At 39.3% G+C, this 27,678-nt stretch overlaps 2 protein-coding genes and 1 long non-coding RNA gene across 10 annotated transcripts in view; 1 reads left to right on the forward strand and 2 right to left on the reverse strand.

The window, feature by feature from the left end:
- Positions 1-27,314, reverse strand: LOC308386061. Its single transcript, XR_013969705.1, has 3 exons — positions 27,134-27,314; positions 25,735-25,836; positions 1-72 (listed from the first exon to the last, which is right to left on the reverse strand). It is a non-coding gene; the product is annotated as an uncharacterized lncRNA (long non-coding RNA).
- LOC308385725 (syncytin-2-like) overlaps positions 1-27,678 on the forward strand; it is a 102,963-nt gene that overhangs the window by 29,800 nt on the left and 45,485 nt on the right. The gene's annotated exons all lie outside the window — the stretch shown is intronic.
- LOC308385294 (uncharacterized protein) lies at positions 790-14,016 on the reverse strand. Its single transcript, XM_080864134.1, has 12 exons — positions 11,231-14,016; positions 10,764-10,926; positions 10,403-10,595; positions 9,210-9,749; positions 8,288-8,393; positions 7,642-7,712; positions 7,411-7,561; positions 5,536-6,855; positions 5,256-5,450; positions 5,137-5,184; positions 2,891-2,989; positions 790-1,598 (listed from the first exon to the last, which is right to left on the reverse strand). The coding sequence occupies exons 4-12, from the start codon at positions 9,270-9,272 to the stop codon at positions 1,363-1,365; spliced, it is 2,289 nt and encodes a 762-aa protein (XP_080720260.1). The 5' UTR covers positions 9,273-9,749; positions 10,403-10,595; positions 10,764-10,926; positions 11,231-14,016; the 3' UTR covers positions 790-1,362.

Consider the following 27,678-nt stretch of genomic DNA (forward strand, 5'->3'; position numbering starts at 1 on the left):
CTCTTCAAAATCTTGCACTGAAGAAGAATGCATGGCTTCTGAGCCTTGCTGAGGCATTTCTTCATCAAGATCCTGCAACAAAGAAAAGATGGCACAAAGATTAGACCAAGTGCTCTTCTTGCAACTGTACTGGGCAGGCCTGTGCTTCTGTTTTTAATTTGCATGTGTGTGTGTGTGTGTGTGTGGGGGGGGGGGGGGGGGGGCTTTCCACTCAAAAAATACTGGCTACAATAATTAACAACTGATTCCTTTGCAATCATCCATCCTCTTCCACTTATCCTTATCAGGATTGTGGGGTAGCAGGTTTGGGGCCTATACCAGCTACCATAGGGCAGTACAACCTGGACAGATCACCAGTCTAACATGGAAGGACAAGCATTTGCATTCACACCAAAGGGCAGTTTTGAATCACCAGTTAACCTAACCCCATAAGCTACATCTTTGGACTGTGGGAAGAAGCCAGAGTACACAGCCAGAGAGAACCCATGCACTACAGCAGTAAAAAGTGCCTAAAACAAGTTAAGAAGTTGTATAGTACTATCTATCTTAATGTTCAAGCCTGAGTTTCAAAAAATTTCAACATAGAAACAAAGCACATGCAGTCAGTTCTGCATGCTGTAGGTCAAACTGTCAAGAAATACGAGAAGACCCCTCCTAAAACCAGAGTGATGTCACCATGAAGCAAACTTTGACGGAGTCCCCCAATAACAGTGTGGTCCTCCTAAGTCACATTTGGGTGGTTAACACACACACACACACACACACACACACACACACACACACTGGTAAAGGTGAATTGGAAGGACAATTTTTTCAAACAAGATTTTTGCAACACTAAACGGACCCCCCTTTCCGCTTGTGCTAGATAGATGAAGTGCATCTTTAAAAATCCCATTTGAGTTGTACAACACAAATCTCACTTCAAAATTGTGAAAAACACACCAGAACTCAAAATATAAGAACCTGACAACATGGTGTAATAAGAGGACAACACTAATTAGGTAACTTGGCTCCTCCCCCTGACATGAACAGTAATTGTCAGGGCTAACTTTATTAACAGGACAAAGGCCATACACATACACAAACATGTATTTTGTGTGTATTAAAAGGGCAACAGGTGAATAAAAGGAACAAATTGAGTGCATTTTACAAAAACAGGATTGTTTTGTTAACAGAAATGAAAATAACTGGCAATATAAAATTATATGTCCTCTTAGATCAGATGCACTAAAACAGTGTCAACAAAATGAATTTACCAATCTTCTAATAGTAAAATTCTAAAATAAATAAATGAGAAACCAAAACATACAAAATATCTTTTGTAACTCCTCCAAGAAGTACTTTGGAGTTATGTAGACTCCTCTACATAGGATTTTCTTTTTTCTTCAACGACACGCCCCGATTCCTCACAAAATCTCTGATGTTTTGAATAGAACGACCAGCCAGAGCAGGATCTTCTGCAGTTTTGCATTGCTGGCATTCGATAATAGTGGCCAGTTTTCCTTTTTTGATATGTTCGCCAAAATACTTCATTATCGCAGCAACCTCCGTGGGAGACCAAGGATGCTTTTTGACCCTCCTTGCATTTTCCAGAGAAGCTAGAAGCAGAAAAAAATAAATGTAAACAAACTACTTTTTAAACAATTTTTAAATTAAAGGGGACGTATTATGCTCAATTGTGTGAGTTGACATGGTTGTAGGATGCAAAAATATAATGGCGATAATCGGCTTCCTTCAAATAAGCCGAAGAATTGAGTTCTGCACACACTAGTTTTACAGCCCTGCTAAGAACAGTTAGTGTTTAGTCTACACAGCCCAAAGACGGCCTTTGCATTGTCCACGAGGACAGGTGCTGAGGCTGTGATTATGCTGGATTGTGCAAAATACACTACCTGGGACCTAAAAGAGCTCCTTTTTTAGTTGTTGAAAACCTACACTTAAGGAGTCGGGAGGCAATTCATAACCAAATATACATACAAAAGCAACAAAAAAAAGTGGGTTTTGCATAATATGTCCCCTTTAAGGTGAATTTGTTGTAACAGTGTTTCTTTGGTATAAATCCTGTAATGCTGACTGTTTAAATACTTATTACAATGGATGAATACATTTATTTAAATGTAAAATTCTGAAAGGTAGCCCACATTAAGTCAGAATTCCAATAAATAGCTATGGCAAATCACTATGGATGGAGAGCATTTTATTCCACACACCGTTATACAACAAAAAACATGTATAGCATGATATTGTAATAATTTGAAATGTATAACATATACTCAAACATTTCATATATAACTGTCTGACTCAAATGTTTATTTAAAAACAAGGGTGGACCCTGCCTGACCATGAGGTGGGCCTTCAGGTTTTTTCAGTGAACATAATTTTCTTCAAGACGTTCAGGTTACAGCCCACAATTAGCCAAACCAGCCCAAATTTTCCAATATTATCCAGATTCTGCCTATGGGAATAAGATGATGTTCAGAGTATGGAGATAATGTAGAAGCCCAATGGTTGAGGAATCCTCAAAATTAAAAACCCAAATCATAATATGTTCTCATTGCTTTGTTTATTAATTGTTTTGGTGCATTGCTGTTTTGAAAATGATAAGTATTTAAATGTATTACAGATTAAAACAGGCATAGGGAAAGTAATTTAAACATTTATCCCATTACTTAATACAAGGTATTGTTCCACATTGAATGTGATTTATGTTTTACCTTACCAAGTAGGTTAATATAATTGTCTAACCAAGTTGTAGAATTATGGTACGGTCCCTGGCAGAAAGATGAGCATAGTCACCATACTGGCTTGGGTGGTGTGGATAACTGGGTTCAAAAATGCATGAAGTTTACATTTGTGCTTAAGTGACTTTTGTATGCATGTCACCATTTACCAGATTGTTTATTTGTTTTCTTCTTACTGCTTGGCTTCATCTCCTTGTTTAGTATTCTGTTGGGTTCAATGACCTTACCCGCTCCATTTTTACTTTGTGCTGAAAAACAAAACAAAACAGTAAGCATATATTTGTTGTATTAAATCTCTTATAATGTAATGTCAAATGCTCCTGAATGTGGTCAAGCAACTAATGGACCTTGAAATCTTGAATATGGTTTCTAAGATAAATCCAGAGTCGCAACTATGACTTTTAGTTTAAGGTGACACATGTGAATGTGGAATATGGCTAGAGCTATTACAGCTGATATTAAAAGATACAAGGCTGAATTTTTCTCCAAACAAGACTCCGGTGTAGTGATGGGATTTCCGGCTCTTTTTAGAGAGCCGGCTCTCTCGGCTCGGCTCACTAAAAAGAGCCGGCTCTTTCGGCTCCCGAACCGGCTCTTCAGGTTATTTTGTTGCTTTCATTCATTTATTATTAACAACAATATAAAATTATGCACAAAATGAATTACTAATGTTTAAAAACGTGTTTTCTATGTATATATGTTCATTATATAAATCTGCTTTTATTTATTCACTCCACATAAAATTTAAAAAATAAATTATAAAATACAAAAACCTACCATTTACAATTTAACTTTTAAAATTTAAACTTTAAATTTAAAAATACCAAGTGCCCAGTGCTCAGCTCAGTGGGTAGACACACTGGCAGCTTCACTTATATCACACTTAATTCACTGTGTTTTATCTTCCCATCGCACTGATGAGTGGACAGTTTTCAGGTGCCCGTGCACCGGCTCTATATGATATCCTTTTCTTGCAGACTCTACACTCTGCCTATGTATTGTCAGTAAAATTTAAATGGTTCTAGATTTTGCTTCTTTTCTTGGTGTCACTCATTTTCTTTACTCCACCTTTCTAATGTGACGACATTGTCTCTTGTTGTTGCTCCCGGCTCTCTTTCTCTCTCTCTCCCTGCTGCTCTTTTCGTGTGCTACTGCTGTTGCGAGTGTAACTACCGCCCCTAGCTCCTCCCTCTGCTCAGAGGCGGGAGGGGTGCAAACGCAAGGCTCTGTTTGCGCCCCTCCCGTCTCTACTCAGCGCAAACACAAGGCTGACGTGCAGCGAAAAAAGTGAGAGAGAGGGCAAGAGAAAGTAAAAAAAAAAAAATCCACGGCTCCCAATAAGGAGCCGGCTCGCATCGTTCACTTCAAAGAACCAGCTCTAAGAGCCATTTCGTTCGCGAACGACCCATCACTACTCCGGTGACTGGTCAACTTTCCACTCACCACTGATTTACTGTAGAAAGAGGATGAGAGCGTAGAGGGAATACTTCAGAAGCGCAAACCAGGTAAATAAAGAGTAGTAGATCAGCCCTCCACACACCAACTATTTTCATCTCTCTTGATTAATCTCATCTCCTTCTGTCTCCTGCAGGGCAGCTTCCTTTCTAACATCCTTCAACAAACCTTCCTCACTGTCCCTTGTTTGCACATGCCCAACACAACCTCAACCTGGCCAATGTAGAACAATGTAGACATTTTTTCCAACATGTGCAGTCCCAATGATATTGTTCTTCCTAATCCTATCCATTCTCTCCACCCTCAAAAAGAATCCCAGCATCTTTGCTTTCCCCAAACTCACCTCCAAGAACTGCAATCTATTAAGAACTCTGCTGCCCCCTTACTCTACTGCACTCACTCTAGAGACTATATCACCACATCCTAAAAAGAACATTACTGGCTGCACACTGACTATAGTATTGAGTGCAAACTCCTAATCAACTTTTAAGCCTTCAACAACCTCGCCCCCGCCACCCTGAGGGATTGTCTTTACTGTCACTCTCCCACAACACTGCTAACACTAACCTCCTTACCCCCATCATCAAAATCATAAATCTGAGGGTACAATCCTTTGCCACTGCTAATTGCACCCTCTGGAACTTCCTCTGCTCATTAGATTCTCTCTAGAACTTTAAATCACAGCTCAAAATCACCTGTTCAAACTAGCATTTCCTACCTGACCATCCTCCAAAACTGACCTTTCTATTCTGTTGAGCTGGTCTTTAGAAAGATCCTTGACTTTCTTTAAATTACCATTTGGACAAAGGTAACAATCACTGGAAAAATGATAGTAATGAATTATCTTTTTTTTTTTTACATAAAGATAGCAAAGATAGCAAAAGTGTCTAGGAAGTAGTTACAAAGGTAAAAGCTTCAATAAATGATGACAAACACATACCTGGAGGTTCCTTGACAACTTTCTTCATCATTCTAGTATCTATAGAATCTGTAATAAAGTCTATTAGTCATGTGATTTCATAAATTGAACAAAGTTGAGACTAATCACATTGTACTTACCAATCTGTGGATATACAAGATTTCCTTCATTGACCTCACGCTCCGCTCCGACCTCCTCACGCTCCGCTCCGACCTCCTCACGCTCCGCTCCGACCTCCTCACGCTCCGCTCCGACCTCCTCACGCTCCGCTCCGACCTCCTCACGCTCCGCTCCGACCTCACTTTCTTCACTTGAATCTGTCAACTGTAGGTTATCTAACAAAATAAAAGATTGTCTTAATGAATTATAAGGTTATAGTGCAGGAAACGTGTATAATTCTTAACCTTAACACCACTTTACCTTCGATTTCAATCTCTTCAAGTGTTTTGCCTTGAAGGCTTTTGAGAGACCCTTTCTCCATGGCAATCAGTAGTTTGGATATTTTGGCAAGCTGGGTAGTAGCCTCTGGAAGTCTATAATATTCGCGATGAACACGAATATCATGACCTAGGAAGTTGGCAACTTGGTCTAACTCGTGATTCTTGAGGTTTAAGATCTGAGACAAAGTTGCGACATGTTTGCGCAACTGCGTTGAACGTAGGTGTTCAGGGTTTTCAGCCCCACATTCAGTCGCATAAATCCTCAAACAGTCCTGTCCTCTGTAGGGAGTCAGACAATGAGGTCTGGCAAACAGGAATATGTTTTCTGCCAGAACACCACAGTCTTGTCTTTTCTCTGTCAGCCGTGTTATGGCATTCACCATGTCTGGTGAAAGTAGCACTGCAACCTTGCGTCCTCGTTTACCCCTCAATTCTACACGACTGAAGTGTTGACAAAGGTAAAGTTCAAATTTTGTCAGTCCAATTGCAACATCCTTGTGCAGGGTACTAGTGTCTCTCTCCTGGAAGCCATTCAGTGTCATCTTTGAAATTTCTCCCCCTCTTCTCCTGTTAAATAGTATTACATTTGCCATGGTAGCTTTACAAAGTTCACTGTATGATTTTGGTGAACTATGCTCTTCCAAGTCCTTCAGTGCTTGTTCTGTAGTCTTCTCCAGATGTCTATGAAGACGCTGAACATCTTCTGTGAAAGGAAGTGTGGAAGGCTTGTTGAAGTGCCGCTCGTTTAGTGTGGTTAATGCAGTATGGGAGATGAGTTCTGACCACTTTGTAGCATAAAGGGTTTTGAAACTCTGGGTTGACTTTATCAGTGCACTGTCTTCTGCCATCAGTGCTCTGCAATGTATAATATCACAGACTTTCTGCAGTGAGTGTCCCAACTTTAAAGCAAGGCTTGGAGTCGAGTAGCAGTTCTTTTCTTCATCATACCCACACACCTTCTTAACAGCTTTGATAACCACATTGAAATTTGCAGGTCTTACAGCATCCTCAAAAGTGTGTATTGAGCATTCTTTCCGAAGTGTGAGCAGAAGTCTTCCACATTCTCGGAGTGTCTGGCGAATGTAGTCAAATTTGGTGGGATCTTTCCCATGTTTGTTAAAGAATGATTGAGCAAGCTGAAGAATAGAGAAGTCACTTCGCACAGTAGAAGTTATTTCATCATCTTTCATGACAGCTAATGTCTTCCAAACACCGGGGGAAACTTGCTGACACAGAGCTGACTCACTCATACAGGCCAGGGACAAGACCTTTTTTCGTCCCCCCTCTGAATTGGCCTCCACTGGTTTTGAAGAACATTTACGAACATGTCTCCAAAGATCTCTTTTAAGATATGCCTCGCAATAAATGCAGTGAATATAGTCTTTTCCTTTGTAGGGTTTTTTTGATGTGCGTCTGGTTTTTAATGATCCAATCCCACTTGCGATGACCTCCGAGTTATGTCTGTGGTTTCCTTTGTTTCGCAGCTTAGAAAGCATTTTCAAACGGTCTTTGGACTTCTTGGGAAGACTTAAAACTCGAGCAACATCTGCATGTGATTTCTCATGAGTTTTTAAATGACGTGTAAACTTTGTCTGTAGTTTTCCACAAATGTAGCAGTATGTTTTGTTTCTTAGTGAGGAGGATGTTTTTAAGGAATCTTCAGCCGTAGTATTAGAGTCATCAACAATGCCTTCAGCATCAGACTTTTCTGCTGTGGCAATAACCCCTGATACGTCGAGCTGTCTTGTGCCAATTCCATCTTCAGATATTGATTCGGCATCTTCTGAAATTCTTTGTCCTACTCTCTCTAAAAAACTTTCTAGGCGAGGTCTTTTTGTTTTGCAAGCAGATTGACTGCTGGAGATCTCAGAGTTCTGTACTTGTTTGCAACTTATATTTAAAGGCTCTGATTTGTTGTCCCATGAGCTGTCTGAGTCAGCTATAGAATCTGGCACATATTCCTCTTCTGATGAAGCCCCCTCACTTGAACTATCTTCACTAAAGACCTAATAACAATCAAAAACACAAAGTAAGACTTTGTTTACCTTACATATTTTACTGAGAAGAATTCTGCAAAAACACTTACCTCTGGAAGAGGTTCAGTGAGGTTCACCTTGTGGCTAACATAACATCTTTTGTGCCAGGACTGGTAGCAAACTAGACAGAGAAAAATTAAGTTAATAAAAGAAAGGTAGTTAAAGCCGCTTTCCCCAATTTAAAAAAACAGGCTAGATGGAAGCATAAACACAGTCAAGAAGGCTCCCCCCTCCCATTGGATATTATCCATAGGCCACACCCCCTGGTGTGCTTTGCTGCTAAACAGGCCAGTGCATAGTGTGGTGGAGCCATGTTAATGTAGAATTTAAGGAGTCAGGAAAGACTGTTCTATCATTTTTCTGGACTGAGCCATGTTATTGGCTGATGGTTTTAGACAAATGCAACAGAACCACTTCATTTTTTTTTCTTTAATCTCCAAACAACATTTATAGCTATGCTTTGTTAAAATGTTGTTATGAACATGAAAAAAAAATATGTTAAGCTAACTTGTTTTTGCAAATTGGGTATAGCAGCTTTAATAATGACATGGTAAGTAAATATGTAAAAAGTGCAGATGTAAAAGGTTCATTATGAACATATATCATATTTACTTATGGATTAGTTTTTATAGTGTTCCTTATGGATCATATTTAAGATATTCTAATGTACCCAACCTTCCATAATTAAATAATTACCTTCACATCTCACACCACTCCATTTCAGAGGCGAAAAAGGTCCTCCACATGCAAAACATTTTTCTAAACTTGACATTTCGTCAGGGACTAGATCATGATCGCAGTCCTGTTTGGTAAAAAAAAAACAAAAAAAACAACAACAGTGTAATCAAAAACAAAATTCATACTTTTGTGATGTAAAATATCACAACCAAATAGTTGTTTTGGTTCCTCTTTAAAAAGGAGTTAAGGACGGAAGAAAAAAAAAAAACAGGTTCAAGTGTTACTAAAACTATTAAATCAATTTTTGTAACTTTTGCAATGCAAAATTTAAAGGGAAAAATACCTGCTGTATATAGATCCATTTTCAAAACAATTTGTTCTTCTAGGTTTTATATTATGGTATATATTACAAAACCACAATGAAAAGAAAATTCATTGTGGACCCACAACACCCAAAAAAGATTAGACTTACAATTTGTTCTTTCTGAAATGAGAAGATGTGTCCAAAGTTTTGACTGGGAGTGTAAAAAAGTATAATTAAATCATGAAGTCATGAATCCATCAAGACATAATGGATGGCCTTTACACAACAATGTTACATAAATGTGCTTAGCATTAACAGGAAAGAGTTTAGCGATTGTTTCGGTTGTATTTACATGCTCCTTCCTATAGTAAGCTTCATTCTTGCTCCTTGATCAGCTGAAATTCAAATATGCGATCTAACTACATCAGAGTTCATTTCAACCAAGCCGAGAACTACGTCTTTATGCAAACCAGATTTAGGGTTGGGGTTTCATACTTCTTGTTTCAAATCTCAGTCCTCCTAATGCGTGCATCTTACTTGGTCAAGATAACCAAGGACCCACATACCTCAATACTGCCTAATAACTAGCACCTCAGTCTACAACTAAAACAATCTGACACTGAAACTCCAATTTACCTTTGTTGCGTCGTTAGGAGAGGAACTGGCTGCATTCTCATCCACAGCCTGAGATGGCACCATGTTGGATTTCTAAGGAAGAAGCGTGAATAATGAATGGCAGTCTTTGGGTCTAGCCAAGATGAATACAGTCCTCCTAATGTCTGGACCTGTCCAGTTGAGTAATACACAGGACCCGTGTGTGTATGCACAATTGCCAGAGTAACTCTCATTGATCTGAATTCATTTCTAAACTCAGTCCTCCTAATGTCTGGACCTGTCCAGTTGAGTAATACACAGGACCCGTGTGTGTGGGCGCACTTGTAGGTAGAACTCAGTTGTTTATACTTCCTGTTTCAAATCTCAGTCCTCCTAATGCGTGCATCTTACTTGGTCAAGATAACCAAGGACCCACATACCTCAATACTGCCTAATAACTAGCACCTCAGTCTACAACTAAAACAATCTGACACTGAAACTCCAATTTACCTTTGTTGTGTCGTTAGGAGAGGAACTGGCTGCATTCTCATCCACAGCCTGAGATGGCACCATGTTGGATTTCTAAGGAAGAAGCATGAATAATGAATGGCAGTCTTTGGGTCTAGCCAAGATGAATACAGTCCTCCTAATGTCTGGACCTGTCCAGTTGAGTAATACACAGGACCCGTGTGTGTATGCACAATTGCCAGAGTAACTCTCATTGATCTGAATTCATTTCGAAACTCGGTCCTCCTAATGTCTGGACCTGTCCAGTTGAGTAATACACAGGACCCGTGTGTGTGGGCGCACTTGTAGGTAGAACTCAGTTGTTTATACTTCCTGTTTCAAATCCCAGTCCTCCTAATGCGTGCATCTTACTTGGTCAAGATAACCAAGGACCCACATACCTCAATACTGCCTAATAACTAGCACCTCAGTCTACAACTAAAACAATCTGACACTGAAACTCCAATTTACCTTTGTTGCGTCGTTAGGAGAGGAACTGGCTGCAATCTCATCCACAGCCTGAGATGGCACCATGTTGGATTTCTAAGGAAGAAGCATGAATAATGAATGGCAGTCTTTGGGTCTAGCCAAGATGAATACAGTCCTTCTAATGTCTGGACCTGTCCAGTTGAGTATTACACAGGACCCGTGTGTGTATGCATACTTTTCAGTATAGCCTTTATTCATTTAATACTATTTATACTTATACTGTACTATTTACATTATACCTTGCTTCTCCATGGCCAGTTGGAATCACCATAGTTATAGGTGATTTCTTCTCCTGGACCAATATCTTTGATTGCAAACAAACAGAGATGGGGCCTTCCATCCACTCTGGTAACTGTCATTTTACTGTTTGGATTCACATTATCGTCATTTACAAGTCTGCCAAGTGAGCCGTCCTCTCTGGTAGCATCAACACTAAAACAAAAAGTATACAATAACAATTACACTCTGTAAAGAAAGTCATTAAGTATATTAGGTTGTAGAACGTCTGAATAACATTTTAATATTCAATTCAAAATATTATTTGAATATTATAATTTGTAAACCTCATGTATTTTATCCTTTATCAAAGCAGTTACATACCATAACTGTTTTCCATTGAACTTGAAATCAAATATGAAAACCTTGAGTGCATCATGGTAAAGTTTCATTCGGTTTTCTTGTTCCTCTTTAGTTATGATTTGTCCTCTGTACTCAAAAAGAAAATCTCCCTTTTGAAATGACCGACAGCTGAACACACCGCGACCTAAAGACACACATCAAAAACAAATTGGGCAATAAACTATAAACCATTTAATTAAAATCCTTCTTGTTTTTAAATATGTTTTTTATTTGATTATATTGTATTATTTATTTTGGAACATGTAACATGTTCATAATTCCTTGGGGAAAGACAAGGAAAAAATAGAAATATAATAATAATAATAAAACAAGTATAATTATATTCGTGATTATTAATTTTCTCATGCATGGTATGCTACAAAAAAACTACAAAAAACATAAAAATTTCTATTTTGAGAAGCTGACTGCATTCTTTGGAATCAACTCACCTTTAAATGAATCAATATACCTCACATCAAATCCTGCCTTGTCTTCACCTAAGGAGCAGTAATACCTAGCATCTTGTATGGGATTTATTTTAGCTCTCCGTGGCCTTGTTGCCGCCATCCCCTGCAAAGATCAGGTATTAATGACTTTAGAAATAACACATTATACTACAAAATGTATGTAGACATAGAAATAAACAGATCGAAAAATCTATTTATGTTGGGGAGAGCTCCCCTAAAGGTTCCAAATATCTGTGTTTCCCAAAAGTTCCTCCTATCTTGTATCACTGTGTGTCAGAGGCTGCATGCCCTACCTGTGGAAGTTCTGTTTCATATATTTTATTTGGTCTAAGGTTACTGCAAATCTTAATGAGTTAATTTTCATATCCACATTTCCTTAACCTTTTATATTTCTTAAAGTTATAAATTAAAATAATGATTTAGTATGGTTGAACAATAAGCATATTTGTCCTACAGTTTTTGTTTCATTTGTAAAATATTTTCTGAAAACAGATCTCACTAGTTTTAAAACCACAAGTTTTGTGATGCTAAAACCAAAATTAATCAAACCAACAGCAACAGAATGTCAAACTTTTGCTACTAGCATGCTGGCTAGCTAAACTGTCAAAAATTAGATGCTTTGGTGTATCCGAACGTAATATAATAACCTATATTACTTTGCTTTATTGGATGAATATATTTATATAAACATCATGTGTAAGGGAATTTGTATGGTTCTCACCTGATCTTCCACGAAAGCAGTAAGATAAAAGCTGTCTCATTAAATCCTCATGTCGTGCACCTGAACTCTTTAGTGTCCTCTTCTTCTTCTTCTGCTCTTTAAATGTTCATGGTGGTTGGCAACCAGCGTAGATGTACATTAGCGCCCCCATAGTGCTGAGGAGTGGATATCATTGGCCAAGAACAGTGGATTAACACTGGGATTCTTGCAAATAGAATGCTATGATGTAATAGAGTTAAATTGCTCTAGTGCATTCTGACATAACTCACTTGGAATATGTAGACTTAATAATACTGTATAAAATGTAATTTTTCCAAAAGACTGATATTTATGCTTCTAAATTTTTAAAGAATGAAACAAAAGTAGTAAATGGGGATGATGAGTTTTAGTAACAACTTCAAAGTTATTTGGCTAAAAGAGTTTTAAAATTCAAATAATTAACTTGGACCAAAAAGGCATATTATTGCTACAATGAGATTGGTGAATAAAAATAGATTAGACCACAGATATTTAAGTATTGCAGCAATACAATTAATTTTCATGACCTTAAGTGTTTTTGTGATGCTTTCTTTTTCTTTTTAAATAGTAAAAACTCATGACATAATTAGGACAAAGTTTATAATGAAATAGAAAAATCTTTATTATTGTGGCTGGTCTGGGATGCTGCTGCAGGTGAGATGGACTCACCTGCATTGTATCTACAATCTGTTACAGCAACCGTATAATTATTGTAATTGTTGGACAGCGCGAGGGAACGACCGGCTCAGGTGAGCCACAGGCTGGTGCGCTAGCGGGATGGGGGTGCCGCTGGAAGCGTGGGCGGTCCCTGGAACCACCTCGTCACCAGCGCCGCTAGATCTACAGGCGAACGCCCAGGTAGTCACTTCCCCGTGGCTGGGCTGGGGCGCTGATGCTCCAGGCCTATTCCCTCGCTTGCTCATGGAGGGGGGGGGGAGGTGGCTCCTCGGTCTTAGTCGGGGGAAGAGGGTATGTGGCGGGGCGTGTTCTGCGATGCCGCTGCATGTGAGATGGACCCACCTGCACGGCATCTATAATCACACCACGCTGGCTTAAAACTTGTGCTCTGCTTGTGGTGTTGTTTGTGGTGATGTGTACGGCAGACACAAACATACCTTCCCACCCTCATACACACAACCACAAACACTCGGCCCTCACCCAACGTGGACACAGACATAAATGGACACTGTACACACAATCACACTCCCCAAACATTCTCTACATCCCAGGTCCAGGTATTCTTGCCCCGGAGGGGGAACTCATACCCAGACCCAGATGTTGCCCTCCTCCCTGAGGTGGAAATCAAGCAGACCGTCCCCGGCTCCGCAGTGGCAGGGGGCCGCTGCAACCCAGGCCTCGATCAGATGGCCAATTCCACCTTCAGGCCCCCCCGCCCTGACGGCTGGCAGAGAGTGGGGCTCTGTGAAGACCCCATGCCTCCCTCCGCTCGCTCATATGTAGTGTTGCTGCGTGCTGTTCTAAAGTGCATTTAAAACACGGGAGGAGATGTCATCTGTTCTTTTGATATTCATCAGAACCCTGGCTGCAGCATTTTGGATCAGCTGAAGACTTTTAGTTGCATTATGTGGACTTCCTGATAGTTAAGAGTTATAGTAATGCAGCCTTGAAGTAACAAAGGCATCAACTAGTTTTTCAGCATCACTCCTGGATGGGATGTTTCTAATTTTAGCAATATTACGGAGGTGGAAGGAGGAGACCCTAGAAACCTCTTTCATGTCAGATCTAAATGACATGTCTTTGTCAAAAAATAACACAGAGGTTCTTTGCTTTATTACTGGAGGCTAATTTAATGCCATCCAGATGAAGGGACTGACCAAGTAATTTGTTTTTCTGAGCTTCTGGTCCAAAGACAACTTCTGTCTTGTCGGAATTCAAAAGGAGGAAGTTTGAAGACATCCAGGTTTTTATGTCTTCCAAGCATGCCCGTAATCTTTATAACTGATTAGGTTCATCAGGATTTAGGTGTGCATAGCTATGGAAATTTATCCCATGCTGTCTAATGATTTTACCAATAGGGAACATATATATAGTAAAAAGGGTCAGTCCAAGTACAGAACCCTGTGGTGTACGCCACAAGTAACCATAGAGGTTGAAGAGGATTTATCATTTACGTAAACAAACCTTGAGTCTGTTGGACAAGTAAGATTTAAACCAGCCTAGTGCTGTTCCTTTGATCCCTGCAACATTTTCAAACCTTTCTATGAGAATATTGTGATTGAATGTGTCAAAAACAGCACTGAGGTCCAGTAGAACCAGAATGGTCACCAGTCCATTATCTGAGGCCATGAGAATATCATTAGTAACTTTCACCAGAGCTGTTTCAGTGCTATGATGAGCTCTAAAGCCAGATTGAAACTCTTCAAACAGGTCGTTATTGTTTAAGTGCTAACACACCTGATTGGCAACTATTACCTCAAGAATTTTAGATATGAAGGGAAGATTAGATATAGGTCTATAGTTCATTAAGTTGTCTTGATTAAAAGAGGGTTTCTTAAATAGAGGTTTAATTACAGCAACCTTAAAATCCTATGGTACGTATCCATTTTCTAAAAATAAATTCATTATATCCAAAACTGGAGCAACAATTAAAGGAAATACCGCTTTAAATAGTTTGGTTCGGGATTAGGTCTAACATGCAGGTATGTATGTAGACCATGTCTACATACCTAAATGTCATAGTTCAGCTGTGTGCAGGCAGGAACGAGGAAAAGGACCCAAAATGCAGACTCTCGGAAGACTGGAGTGAAACTCAAAAACGGCAGCTTTATTGCTGGTTGGAAAATAAGAGACAATACAAAACTAATCCACGGGGAGACACACAGCACAGGATTAGTGCCGTTTACGACGCGACAGGGAGCACAGAAAATACAGGGCTAAAATACACAGGGCATAACGAGGGGAATGAGAGGCAGGAGGTGAACACTGGTGGGAGACATCAGGGCTAACGAGACCAAGGAAGCAAAACTGAAAACACTGACATGAGACAAAGGCTGTATCCCAATTCAGGGTCTGCAGCCTTAAAGTACGCAGCCTCAACGATCCTCAAAGGCTGCGTACTCAAAGACCGCTAAGGCCGGAAGTAAGAGGCTTGTGAAATGGGACGGTCTAGCCTCCATCGCGCTGCCCAGGTTGCCTAGCAACCATAACACCAATCGCTGGAAACGTTTCATACAGTTTTGTTTGACAGAAATGAAAGAGAACATATTTTGTTTGTGTGTTTGTTTCTACACGAGCTTTGTGTGATTTAATAAGTATCTGAGGCTGAGACCACAGGACTGTAAAACATGATTGTTGGCCTTCATATTTGTACTGCAGTCATTTAAGATTAGCTAGTAAATAACAATTAGCTAATGTTGTTCATGAGACTAAAGTCAGTGTAAATATGATATGGCCAATATTATAGTTATTATATTAATCATCATAAGCCATTACAGCAGTGAGTTTGAACTCTCAAATCAAATCACTTCTACAGCACATGTGAGTGAAATTCATGTGAGTGAACTCTGTGTCAAATACTGATTTTCAGTAAAGATTCAAGTTGCAGTTATTTATATGTCCTATGACCTTAAACCTTCACTCAAAGACAAGTATCTTTGACAGTGTATATACAGATGTATCATATATAAGAGACAAATATTGTCCGTTTGATATGTTGGCATTACTAAATTTGGCTCAATGCTTACATATATGTGTAAAAAGAAAATGTACGAGCTGTGATAACTGTTTCTGATAAACAAAGAGTAGACTGATATATTAAATATTCCTTTATTGGGTGAGAAAATCAGACCATGTCATAACTGCTTTAGGTCATACAGAATAGATATCAGAGCCTTAAACAGGCTGACTTCTGCTAAATGGGTCAAACTGGACAGAAAGTAAACAAACACATAACATCCTTATAGAATATGATGTAACACTATAGATCAACTTACCTCAGAATATATAAAGCATATAAACAATTACAGCAATATGATGCAACAAACACAGCAGTGCTACTAATCCAAAATACTCAAAGCTTCATAGAAGTGAAACAAACATTTATTTTTAGCTCCATTTTGCTGCTGATACATACTTTAGGTTTCTGAATATTAAACTTGTTGCTGCCTTTCGTAGTGTGTAACTTGAAGGCCCTGAGTACTTTCTCCCACACTGAAAACACTGGAATGATAACATTATTTGAACATTACCTAATAAGACTGATTCAGGACAGACAATTAGTTATTTTAAACTTTTCTAGCAGTCCTTCATAAACAGGGAACAGTCTGTCTATTCTCTCCATCTGTCAGCTGCTGCTGGCTCTTCCTCCTCCTCTTCCTCACACACTGCTGAGTTTGTCCTGGTGGATCATCAGGGCTGCAAAGCCTCACAGATGGTGTGCAGCAGTGGATCCCTCAGTCTGTCGTCACTCTGGACACTTGCAGTTGTCACACATGGAAATCAAATGTGTGATAAGCTGCAGGATTCAAACACAAGTGTAACTTATAAATACATGTTCATACTTTTATTCCACAATCAGAGAGAAAGAAACAGAGAGAGTGCAGGACAGACAGACAGGTGACAGTCTCAGGTGTATACACTGCTACAAAACAGCACAAGAGAAGGAGGATTTAGTGTTTGTGTTAATACGAGTGCTAAACAAGAAGAGTTCCCAGATGGTGCAGTGGACACATGTGTGACTCCGGTGATTAAAGCATCTTTCTTTCAGCTTAACGAGTGAACCGTCAGCTCGTTCAAACACACGTTAAAGTCCGTTTGGCTCGACACCACCGAGCAGAGGCAGCAATATAACATAGCTAACATTAACAGTGCAGTGAATCCTGCTTGTGCCGTGATATTCAGGACTGCAAACCGAGCAGCATCACTGACTTTCAGCTTGTTGTGTTTGTGGATATATGACTGACTTTAATTTTCCATACAATCATCACATTCTCTGTAAGATTAAGGTCAACTATTGTATTATTATATTTTAAAGGCTTTAAAACCAAGTAAACGCTAAAAGTACAAACATCGCTAATGTCATAACTTTGCCGACATGTGGCCAACAGTAATGTTTTAATGTTCCTCATTATTAAACATTTGCACATAAATAAGTGACATAATATTCAGTACTTACGTTTAACAGTTTACTCTTCGGCCGCTCCGCTTCTGCCGTCTGCAGCAAAATTGTCCACAGTGACTGCCGCGCTATGAATTGTGGGATATGTTGGGCCACGAAGTCTACATCACCACAGCCTTAAAATTCAGGGAAATGAAGGACGCATTTCAGGGCCGCATTTCGAGCAGCCTTTGAATTGGGACAGCCTTCGGCGCGCCGCTGTGATGTAATCGGCCTTAAAATGCAGCCTTTAAGGCTGCAGACCCTGAATTGGGATACAGCCAAAGACCTTGAAAGTAAAGCAGGAAACACAAAATCACAGAGACAGACTCAGAGACATGGCTTCACACAGGGATTTGACAGAGAACACAGACAGGGGAGAGCAACAGGGGCTGTATCCCAATTCAGGGTCTGCAGCCTTAAAGGCCGCATTTTAAGTTTCAATTCAAAGGCTGCTCGAAATGTGGCCCACAAATGCGTCCTTCATTTCCCTGAATTTGAAGGATGTGGCTGTGTAGACTTCATGGCCCAACATATCCCAGAATGCATAGCGCGGCGTTGGGTGTGGATAATTTTGCCAAAAAAAAACAGCGGAAGCGGGGCGGCCAAAGAGTAAACTTGGAAAAGTAAGTACTGAATATTAATTCACTTATTTATGTACAAATGTTTAATAACGAAGAACATTAAAACATTACTGTTGGCCACATGTTGGCAAAGTTATGTGACATTAGTGATGTTTGTACTTTCAGCGTTTACTTTGTTTTAAAGCCTTTACTTTAAAATATACGCCGTTCAATAGTTGACCTTAATCTTACAGAGAATGTGATGTTTTTATGGATAATTAAAGTCAGTCATATATCCACAAACACAACAAGCTGAAAGTCAGTGATGCTGCTCGGTTTGCAGTCCTGAATATCACGGCACAAGGAGGATTCACTGCACTGTTAATGTTAGCTATGTTATATTGCTGCCTCTGTTCGGTGGTGTCGAGCCAAACGGACTTTAACGTGTGTTTGAACGTTTGTTTCACTCGTTAAGCTGAAAGAAAGAAGCTTTAATCACAGGAGTCACACATGTGTCCACTGTACCATCTGGGAACTCTTCTTGTTTAGCACTCGGAATAACACAAACACTAAATCCTCCTTCTCTTTTGCTGTTTTGTAGCAGTGTGTACACCTGAGACTGTCACCTGTCTGTCTGTCCTGCACTCTCTCTCTTTTTCTTTCTCTCTGATTGTGGAATAAAAGTATGAACATGTATTTATAAGTTACACTTGTGTTTGAATCCTGCAGCTTATCACACATTTGATTTCCATGTGTGACAACTGCAAGTGTCCAGAGTGAGGACAAACTGAGGAACCCACTGCTGCACATCATCTGTGAGGCTTTGCACCCCTGATGATCCACCAGGACAAACTCAGCAGTGTGTGAGGAAGAGGAGGAGGAAGAGCCAGCAGCAGCTGACAGATGGAGAGAATAGACAGACTGTTCCCTCTGTGTGAAGGACGCTAGAAAAGGTTAAAAGAACTCATTGTCTGTCCTGAATCAGTCTGATTAGGTCATGTTCAAATAATGTTGTCATTCCAGTGTTTTTAGTGTGGGAGAAAGTACTCAGGGCCTTCAAGGGAAACACTATGAAAGGCAGGAACAAGTTTAATATTCACAAACCTAAAGTATGTATCAGCAGCAGAATGGACCTCAAAATAAATGTCCATGTTTGTTTCAGTTCTAGGAAGCTTTGAGTATTTTGCATTAGTAGTACTGCTGTGTTTGTTGGATCATATTGCTGTAATTATTTCTATGCTTTATATATTCTGAGGTAAGTTGATCTATAGTGTTCCATCATATTCTATAAATATGTTATGTGTTTGTATACTTTGTGCCCAGTTTGACCCATTTAGCAGAAGTCAGCCTGTTTAAGGCTCTGATATCTATTCTGTAGGACTTAAAGCAGTTATGACATGGTCTGATTTCCTCACTCAATAAAGGAATATTTAATATATCAGTCTACTCTTCATTCTATCACAAACGGTTATCACAGCTCGTACATTTTATTTTTACACATATATGTCAGCATTGAGCCAAATTTAGTAATACCAACATATTAAAAGAACAACATTTGTCTCTTATATATAATACATCGATATATACACTGTCAAAGATACTTGTCTTTGAGTGAAGATTTAAGGTGATGGGAAATATAAATAACTGCAACTTGAATCTTTACTGAAGCTCAGTATTTGACACAGAGTTCAAGTTCACTGCTGTAATAACAAGTAATGATTAATATAATAATAACTTTAATATTGGCCATATTATATTTTCATTGCCATTGCCACTTTAGTTTCATGAACAACATTAGTTAATTGTTAATTACTAACTAATTTTAAAATGACTGTTCAGTACAGAAATGAAGCCCAACAATCATGTTTTACAGTCCCGTGGTCTCAGCCTCAGATACTTATCACATCAAAGCTCATAGAAAAACAAACACATGAACAAAAACAAATGAATTTTCTCCTTTATTTCTGTCAAACAATACTGTATGAAACTGTTAGCAGAGCTGCTCTGGGCCACGTCATGGCATAATATTTTTGAGGGAGAATAAAAAGTCAACACACATATCTTATTTCTGACGGAGGACTCTGCCACTACACTTCTCCAGTCCATTCACAAAGTCGTTGCATGGTGAGACATGGATAGGAAGTGGGCGGAGCCTTTTACCGTCATTTTATTGTGACGCAAAGTACAAACACCTGTGGACACAATCCAACACCCCCACTTGTACACAGGTTGGGGAAAAACAGTCCTCCGAAAAAAACATCTTACATTCCAAACACAAATACAGAGAATTTGTCTAACTTAGACTTTGAAACTGGTTTCGTCATCATATCTGCTACCATTGACTCAGTTGGACAGTAATCAATGAGCACTTTCCTTTCATGTACAGCTGACCTTATAAAATGATATTTCACATCAATGTGTTTACATCTTTGTCTGTTCACTGGATTTTTTGACAAAGCGATTGTTCCCTGATTGTCCTCCAATATCATAGGTATTTCATACTCAAACTCATCAAGATCTTGAATCAAATAAGTCAAATACATACACTCCTGAATTGTTGCTGCTAATGCCATGTATTCGGCTTCACAAGTTGATAGTGCTGTAGTTGTCTGCTTTTTGGTTTTCCATGATATCAAAGGACCATTTTCATTTAGGCTTACACAATAACCTGTCATACTGCGTCTATCAGAAACATCGGATGCCCAGTCTGCATCACTGTATGCTTGTAGACCTAGTTTTCCACTTGAACATTTCCTAAAACACAGTTCTTTTCCTTGACTACCTTTTAGATACCTCAGAACATGTTTCACTGCTGTCCAATCATCAACAGTTGGCGCATTGAAGTGTTGTGACAGTTTGCTGACAACATAGCTTAAATCAGGTCGCGTACAATAGCTCAGATAAATAAGACATCCTACCGCTTCACGATATCTCCTCACATCTGGTAATGTCTCGAATTTATCAGAATGAGTCCATTTCTGTTCACAGGGTGTTAACCTTGGCTTACAGTTTTGCATGTTAAATCTTTTTAAAATGTTCTCAATATATATTTTCTATGACATTTTGACACATTCTTTTTCTTGAAGAAAATCTATTCCTAGAAAATGGTTAAGTTTCCCCAGATCTTTCATTTGGAATTTAGAAGAGAGCATTTCTTTCACGCCTGAAAGCACATTTTCATTGTTAGCTGCAATGAGTAAATCATCCACCCACACTATGATGATTACTTTTTCACTTTCAGTTTCTTTTGAATACACACAATGATCAGCAATATTTTGTCTAAATCCACAACTGCTTAAATAGTCATGTAAGGTTTGGTTCCAGTTACGACCCGATTGCTTCAGCCCATAAAGTGATTTCTTTAGTCTATACACCAGTTTATTAGTCTCACTTGATTCTGTCTCAAAACCTTCTGGTTGTTGTATATATATTTCTTCATTTATTGGTGCGTGTAGATAGGCGGTTTTTACATCCATCTGGTGAACCAACATATCATCCTGAACCACTTTCTGCATCAAAACTCTCACACTCGATAAATTAGCAGTCGGTGAAAAAGTCTCCTCATAATCAACTCCTTTTGTTTGACTAAAACCTTTAGCCACAAATCGAGCTTTATATCTGTCTGATCCGTCTGAGTTCTTTTTAACGGCATAAACCCATTTACCCCCCACTGCTTTCTTACCCTCTGGTAAAGTGGTTAAAGTAAATGTGTCATTCTCCTTAAGGGATTGAATTTCTTCATTCATCGCTTTTTCCCATTCTTTTGACTCACTTGACACAATAGCTTCACTAAATGATGTGGGTATTTCACACAACAATCTGTAGCAATAATCAACACTAGTTTGCATCTGTTCATTTTCACACTCTTTCACATCCGTGATATAATCACTCAAATAATCAGGTCTCTTTCTGATTCTGGATGGATAACGTGTAGCTCCAGCATCTACTTTATCCTCAGTTTTAACCTCGGACTCAGTTTGACTGCTTTCACTACCATCTGGAATGTCCTCATCCTTCGTCTGTTTGGGTTCACCATCTTTTCTGGATTCATAAACCTCATCTTCATACATCTGATCACTCTGTGTTTGTTGATCCATTGTCGCGGGATTTAGTATTTTTATCAATCTGTGCTTTTCAACCTTCCCGGTTTTTGGGAAATAGATCAAATATGCTGGACTATTTTTGTCATATCCCAAGAAAACACCTTTGTCGCATCTTGGATCCAGCTTTCCCCTATTTTGTTTATAAGCATAGCACAATGATCCGAATTTTTTCATTCTAGAAAGATCAGGTCTTTTTCCAGTTAACATCTTATACGCTGTCTGACCTGTGCGTTTGTTAAAACATCGGTTCCTAATCACTCCCGCGGTTTGTACTGCATATGGCCATAAAGACTTTGGCAATTCGCTCTCAACTAACATGCATCTCGCCATGTCAAAAAGTGTACGCCAGTTCCTCTCTGCTGTTCGGTTTTGATGAGGCGAATATGGCGCCGAAGTTTCCTGCCTAATGCCGTGTCTACTTAATAAATCTCTGAACTGACTGCTTGTAAATTCAGTTCCATTATCAGAACGAATGCACTTGATTTTCCCATATGACGCCACATCTGCAATAAATCTTTCAGTTGCTTGAGTTGTATCACTTTTGTGTTTCAGATTATATACAAATGTTGCACCTGAATAATCATCAACAAACGACAAAACAAACTTAAACCCTTCTTTAGAGTTTGGCGTAATCGGACCAGCCAAATCCGTATGTACCAACTCTAATGCTGCCCTGGCCTTTTCATCCGGTTCTCGGTTCCTAGTTTGAATAAACTTCCCTTGTATACAGGCTTCACATTGCATATTTTTGTTGATTTTACCCTTAATTTCCATTCCATCAACGACATTTTGCAGATTTTGAACATCCTCATAATTACAGTGTCCTAGGATTTCATGCCACGTTTGCATATCAAAACATCCATTACATTTATCTTCAAACTCTTGCACAGTGTTTATAAAGAACAGTCTCTCGTGTTCATATATAGGGAATTTTGTTCCATCAACATGTTTAAGAAAACTGTCCCCGTGTTTGAAAACCACAGTGGCTCCGTTACTAGTAGCTGCTTTTACTGACAAAATGTCCTGTGGGAACGATGGAATGTAGAGTGCTTGTTTCAATGTTACCTTGTGGCTGCGTCCTTTACTGTCGATCATACTTATCTCAGCATCTCCTCGCCACTTTGCAGCTCCTCTGCTCCGCCTTCCGTCAGCCAACTCTACACAATGAGCCTCGGGTTGAAATGTGTCATCAAAAGTCTTAAAACTCTCGATCTTCGTGAAGATATGTGACGTCGCTCCCGTATCCACCAATAGCTGGTTATTCAGCATCTCTTGGCCGCCGTCCGGGACCCTCTGGGGTTTGGAGCCCGTCTTGAACGCGTAGTCCTTCTCCACGACCCCTCTCGCTTCATCCCGTCTTAGCTTCCTTCTACAGGTCGCATCTTTGTGTGTACTACTCCGGCAAAAACTGCACCATACTCTAGATCGGCACGTTCTTGCAGTGTGTCCCTTTAGTCGAAAATTTAAAACACACAATCTCATTATTCTTTGATCTTCGGTCATCTGCTCGCCATGAAGTAGAATCCTGGTCTGATTGCACTTTTGTCCTCATTACGTTGTCATTAGTTATAGCCACACGCATTCGCTCGGTTTCTTCATAACTTCTGAGTTTTACTTTAAAATCTGAAAATGTGATTTTTGCTTCACTCTGTGTAACGTGCACAATCAGGGGTTTAAACGTCTCTGGTAGACCTTTCATTATCATTGCGATCAGAAGTCCATCAGTTAGTGACTCACCCGCATTTTTTAACGCTGTGATAATTGCTTCTGCTCGGATAATATAGTCCGTCACACTTTCATTCTTTTCATTTGTGAGAGAAGTGAGTTCGGTGTACAGACTTATGATCCTTGGCTTGCCCACTCCTGCATAATGACCTCTCAAAATTTTTAGGGCCTTCCGTCCGTCATCAACTGCATCTCTCATAACTAACGATAAACTTTTGTCATCCAGAAATTGTATCAACTCTGCATATGCTTCTGCATTTTTGTCATCATCTTCACCATCGGCTTCTTCATCACCCTCAGCCTTTAAGATGACATCTTTCAAACCTTGTAGTCTGAGATGACCAAGGAACTTCGTTTCCCATATCTCATATTTCCTTTCATCTCCATCAAATTGCAAACGGGAATATCGACTGCCCGACTCTGCCGTGCGTCTGCTCATGATGCACAAAAACGCTTACTCACTCAATCGTGCCAAACTTTTAACACCTGCCGGTAACTTGCGCAGCGGAAGCGTGCTGGGCCCATAACCTGTTAGCAGAGCTGCTCTGGGCCACGTCATGGCATAATATTTTTGAGGGAGAATAAAAAGTCAACACACATCTTATTTCTGATGGAGGACTCTGCCACTACACTTCTCCAGTCCATTCACAAAGTCGTTGCATGGTGAGACATGGATAGGAAGTGGGCGGAGCCTTTTACCGTCATTTTATTGTGACGCAAAGTACAAACACCTGTGGACACACAATCCAACAGAAACGTTTCCAGCGGTGAGTATCATGGTTGCTAGGCAACCTGAGCAGTGCGACGGAGCCTAGACCGTCCCATTTCACAAGCCTCTCACTTCCGACCTTAGCGGTCTTTGAGTACGCGGCCCTTGTGGACTGCTAAGGCTGCGTATTTTAAGGCTGCAGACCCTGAATTGGGATACAGCCACAGAGACAGAACACCAAACCATGATAACCGAAACATGGGAAAATAATAATCAAAACTGTACACTAAGAAAGCAGAACAACAAAGCATGGAGCAGCAAAAAACCAAAACACAGACAGCAATAAATACAAAACACACAGTGAAGGGAAAGGGTGAACACAAGACCCAGGGAACACAGATAAACGTGAAGGCAAGAGGACCTAAAACAGTGAATAAAAAATAACCACAAACTCAAAATGCTGGGTCGAGAGACCCAGGACCATGACACCTAAATGCATTGAGTTGCCACTATGTGATTGCCCAATTAGTGAGTAGTTAACGAGCAGTTCGAGGTGTACCCAATAAAGGTCACTCTTTTTTACATTTGTTTTAGAATTGCAATATCCTCTTTACACAGGGCCAGGAAAGCATTTCCCCTTGAAAAATAAGATAATAGAAAACAACCTATATTTGTATTCACTCAGGTTCTCTTCATCTAATCTGATAACAGATAAATGAGAGAACAAACCAAAAAATAAATAACTTATCAGTCAAATACTTTTTCATACCACTTTGTAAGTACGTAACTGTATTTACTTAGTATAACTGTGAATAATTACACAAAACCTTAGTGTTTCATATAAAAGCAAAGCTTCATATGTCTTCTTTCCAACAAGGTAAATCAGGCTTTTATTACAATTAAGTTCAACATACAGTGGTTCATTTGGTGTGGTCATTTTGGAACATTTACCAGTTATCTAACCCACATGTGAATTGGAAGGACTGTGTAAGAATTGGCGGGACAACTACACACAAGCCTCATTATTATTCACACATGTGTGAATATTCATGAGGTCCTGCTATTACACACGCTACCACCAGGGACACTCTTGGTGATACACAGATTTAACACAAAATCAAGTTTATATGTATTAAACCGACATCTTGATTTTTTTGTTTTTTTAGGGTTAGTGGACCAATAGAAACCACTCTACGTTGTTAGATTTCAGTCAAAATTAGCAGGACACCGCCTCTGTCCTGTTAATTCAAAATGTCCTTCTAGTGTGGTGTGTATTCAGACGAAATGTCCAGCTAATACATCTTTACCAACGCGCACACACACACACACACACACACACACACACACACACACACACTCAGATGTTATACAGACTTGCACTTTGAAACAATGAAAAGGACCTACAAGCCACGGTCCATGTAAATCACATCACACCCAGGTGACTGCCAAACACACACACACACAGCATCCATAAAGAATGATGATAGATTAAATTATTAGTTCATTAAGTGGTACACTGGATTATATTTACCCTTTCAGGCTCTGGATGTTTCAGGTCCAGATCATTGTTTGGAAAGCTGTTTGGTTGCGGCTTTAGGCAGCTCACAGTCTTCTGAATCTGGCTGGTCTCAGTCTTCGTGTGTAACAGATAGAAAATGAAAATACAGTGCATTTTTGAAGAGGCTTTTGAAACATTAAATAAACTGTATGAGAAAGATAAGTTTCAAGCTAATGTCTTTAAAATATTCACTGTCATGTATAGAGAATTTAAGGCCCTATGATTAAGAGACAAATAGTCAGTGTGATTTCTTTATTTTTTAAGCCATTGCTAAAGGAGTAAAACAATCACCTGTAGCAGCAACGAACTGTCACTAGGGCCCATTTATCTTCGAGGGCCAAAATTTAAAATGAATCTAACTAAAGAGGCTACACAGCAAAATCTCCAGTGTTAAATTAACACTAGAGAGTGTCTATATGGGTCCACACAACACTGTTGAGTGTTAAATTAACACTTTTGACAGTGTTAAATGTTTAAAAGTAACCTAGTCAGCAGTGCTGATTTTCTAACACTGGAATATTTCTAACATTTTGAGTTATTTTCCAGTGTTAGAAAATCAGCACTGTGCAGTGTTAGCCATTGTTAATCTTCAAAACTGACTAGGTTACTTTTAAACATATAACACTGTCAAAAGTGTTAATTTAACACTCAACAGTGTTGTATTTAACACTCAGAGGTGTGGACCCTTATAGACACTCTCCAGTGTTAATTTAACACTGGAGATTTTGCTGTGTAGAATCACATTAAACATCAATCACTGTTAAAATTTAGAAACCGAAAGCCATTTTTTTATTTCTGCATACCTGCTGATATTTTTTTTAGTGCTTTTAGAGGGCTTTGATGTGGCAGCCATCACAATTGCCTGTTTTCCATTAGTACCTACCCCTGTTTTTCCAGTAGGTTATAGTACCATGTAGTTTTTCAGTAACTACTGCACCAAGGTTCCAAGTGATCCAAAGTGATCAGAAAATTTGACATAGACAGACTGAATGCCACCAGGTGGCTGGTCAATGGTGTCACTCGATAAGTTATGAGTGCGCCTCCTTCGTGAAAATCCAAGCCATCATTTTTGAAACTCTGAAATGTTTGAAATAGCGACCAAAATTAACAGCGTGATCCCTGAATTGAACACTAAAGTATAGACTGAGCAGCAGGCATTTTGTCACCTTGACGTCCATGCTTGCTGTGGCATTTATATCACTGGATGCTCGGCTGCATTGCTATAGGGACCCCAGGCACAGTAGGTGATACTCAATTTCAGTGAAAAACTAGATGCCCTAAGTCACATTAAGCCAATTTGAGTAGGTACAAATGTAAAAATGGCTTACGGTATGCAATTTATCAGTTCCAAAAAGTACAATTGTAGAAATACCTTGCATCTCCAGAGCCAATCCGAGTCACCATAATTATAGTCTATTTCTTCGCCTGGACTTATGTCTCTGCTTGCAAATAAGCATAGATGGGGCTTTCCATTGATATTTAATATTTTCATCTTAGCACTTGGACTGATGTGGTTGTCGTTGACAAGTCTGCCTAATGACCCATCTTCTTGAGATACATCCACACTGTGGGGTTAGGCAAAAAAGTATTAGCTTAACTAGTTTTTGTTAGGAAGCTTTTTTTTTCATAAATCAAAAGCAATGTGTAATTTAATCTTAATCAAACTACACTGATATAATACGCACCACCAGAGTTTTCCATCTAACTTGAATTCAAACATGAACACCTTCAGGCTGTCATGATAAACTCTGTGTCTCCGCTCACATTCTTCTTTTGTTATGAGTTTACCTCTGTATTCCAAAAGGAAGTCTCCTTTTTGGAATGGAACAGTCGTGAAAATGCCCCGACCTGAATTGCATAGGCATACCAAGTGAGTGACAAAAGACAAAGTGACAAACTCCAAATCTAATCCAAACT

This window comes from Rhamphochromis sp. 'chilingali' (genome assembly GCF_963969265.1).
Source record: "Rhamphochromis sp. 'chilingali' genome assembly, chromosome: 18".
In the NCBI taxonomy this organism is placed as follows: Eukaryota; Metazoa; Chordata; class Actinopteri; order Cichliformes; family Cichlidae; genus Rhamphochromis; species Rhamphochromis sp. 'chilingali'.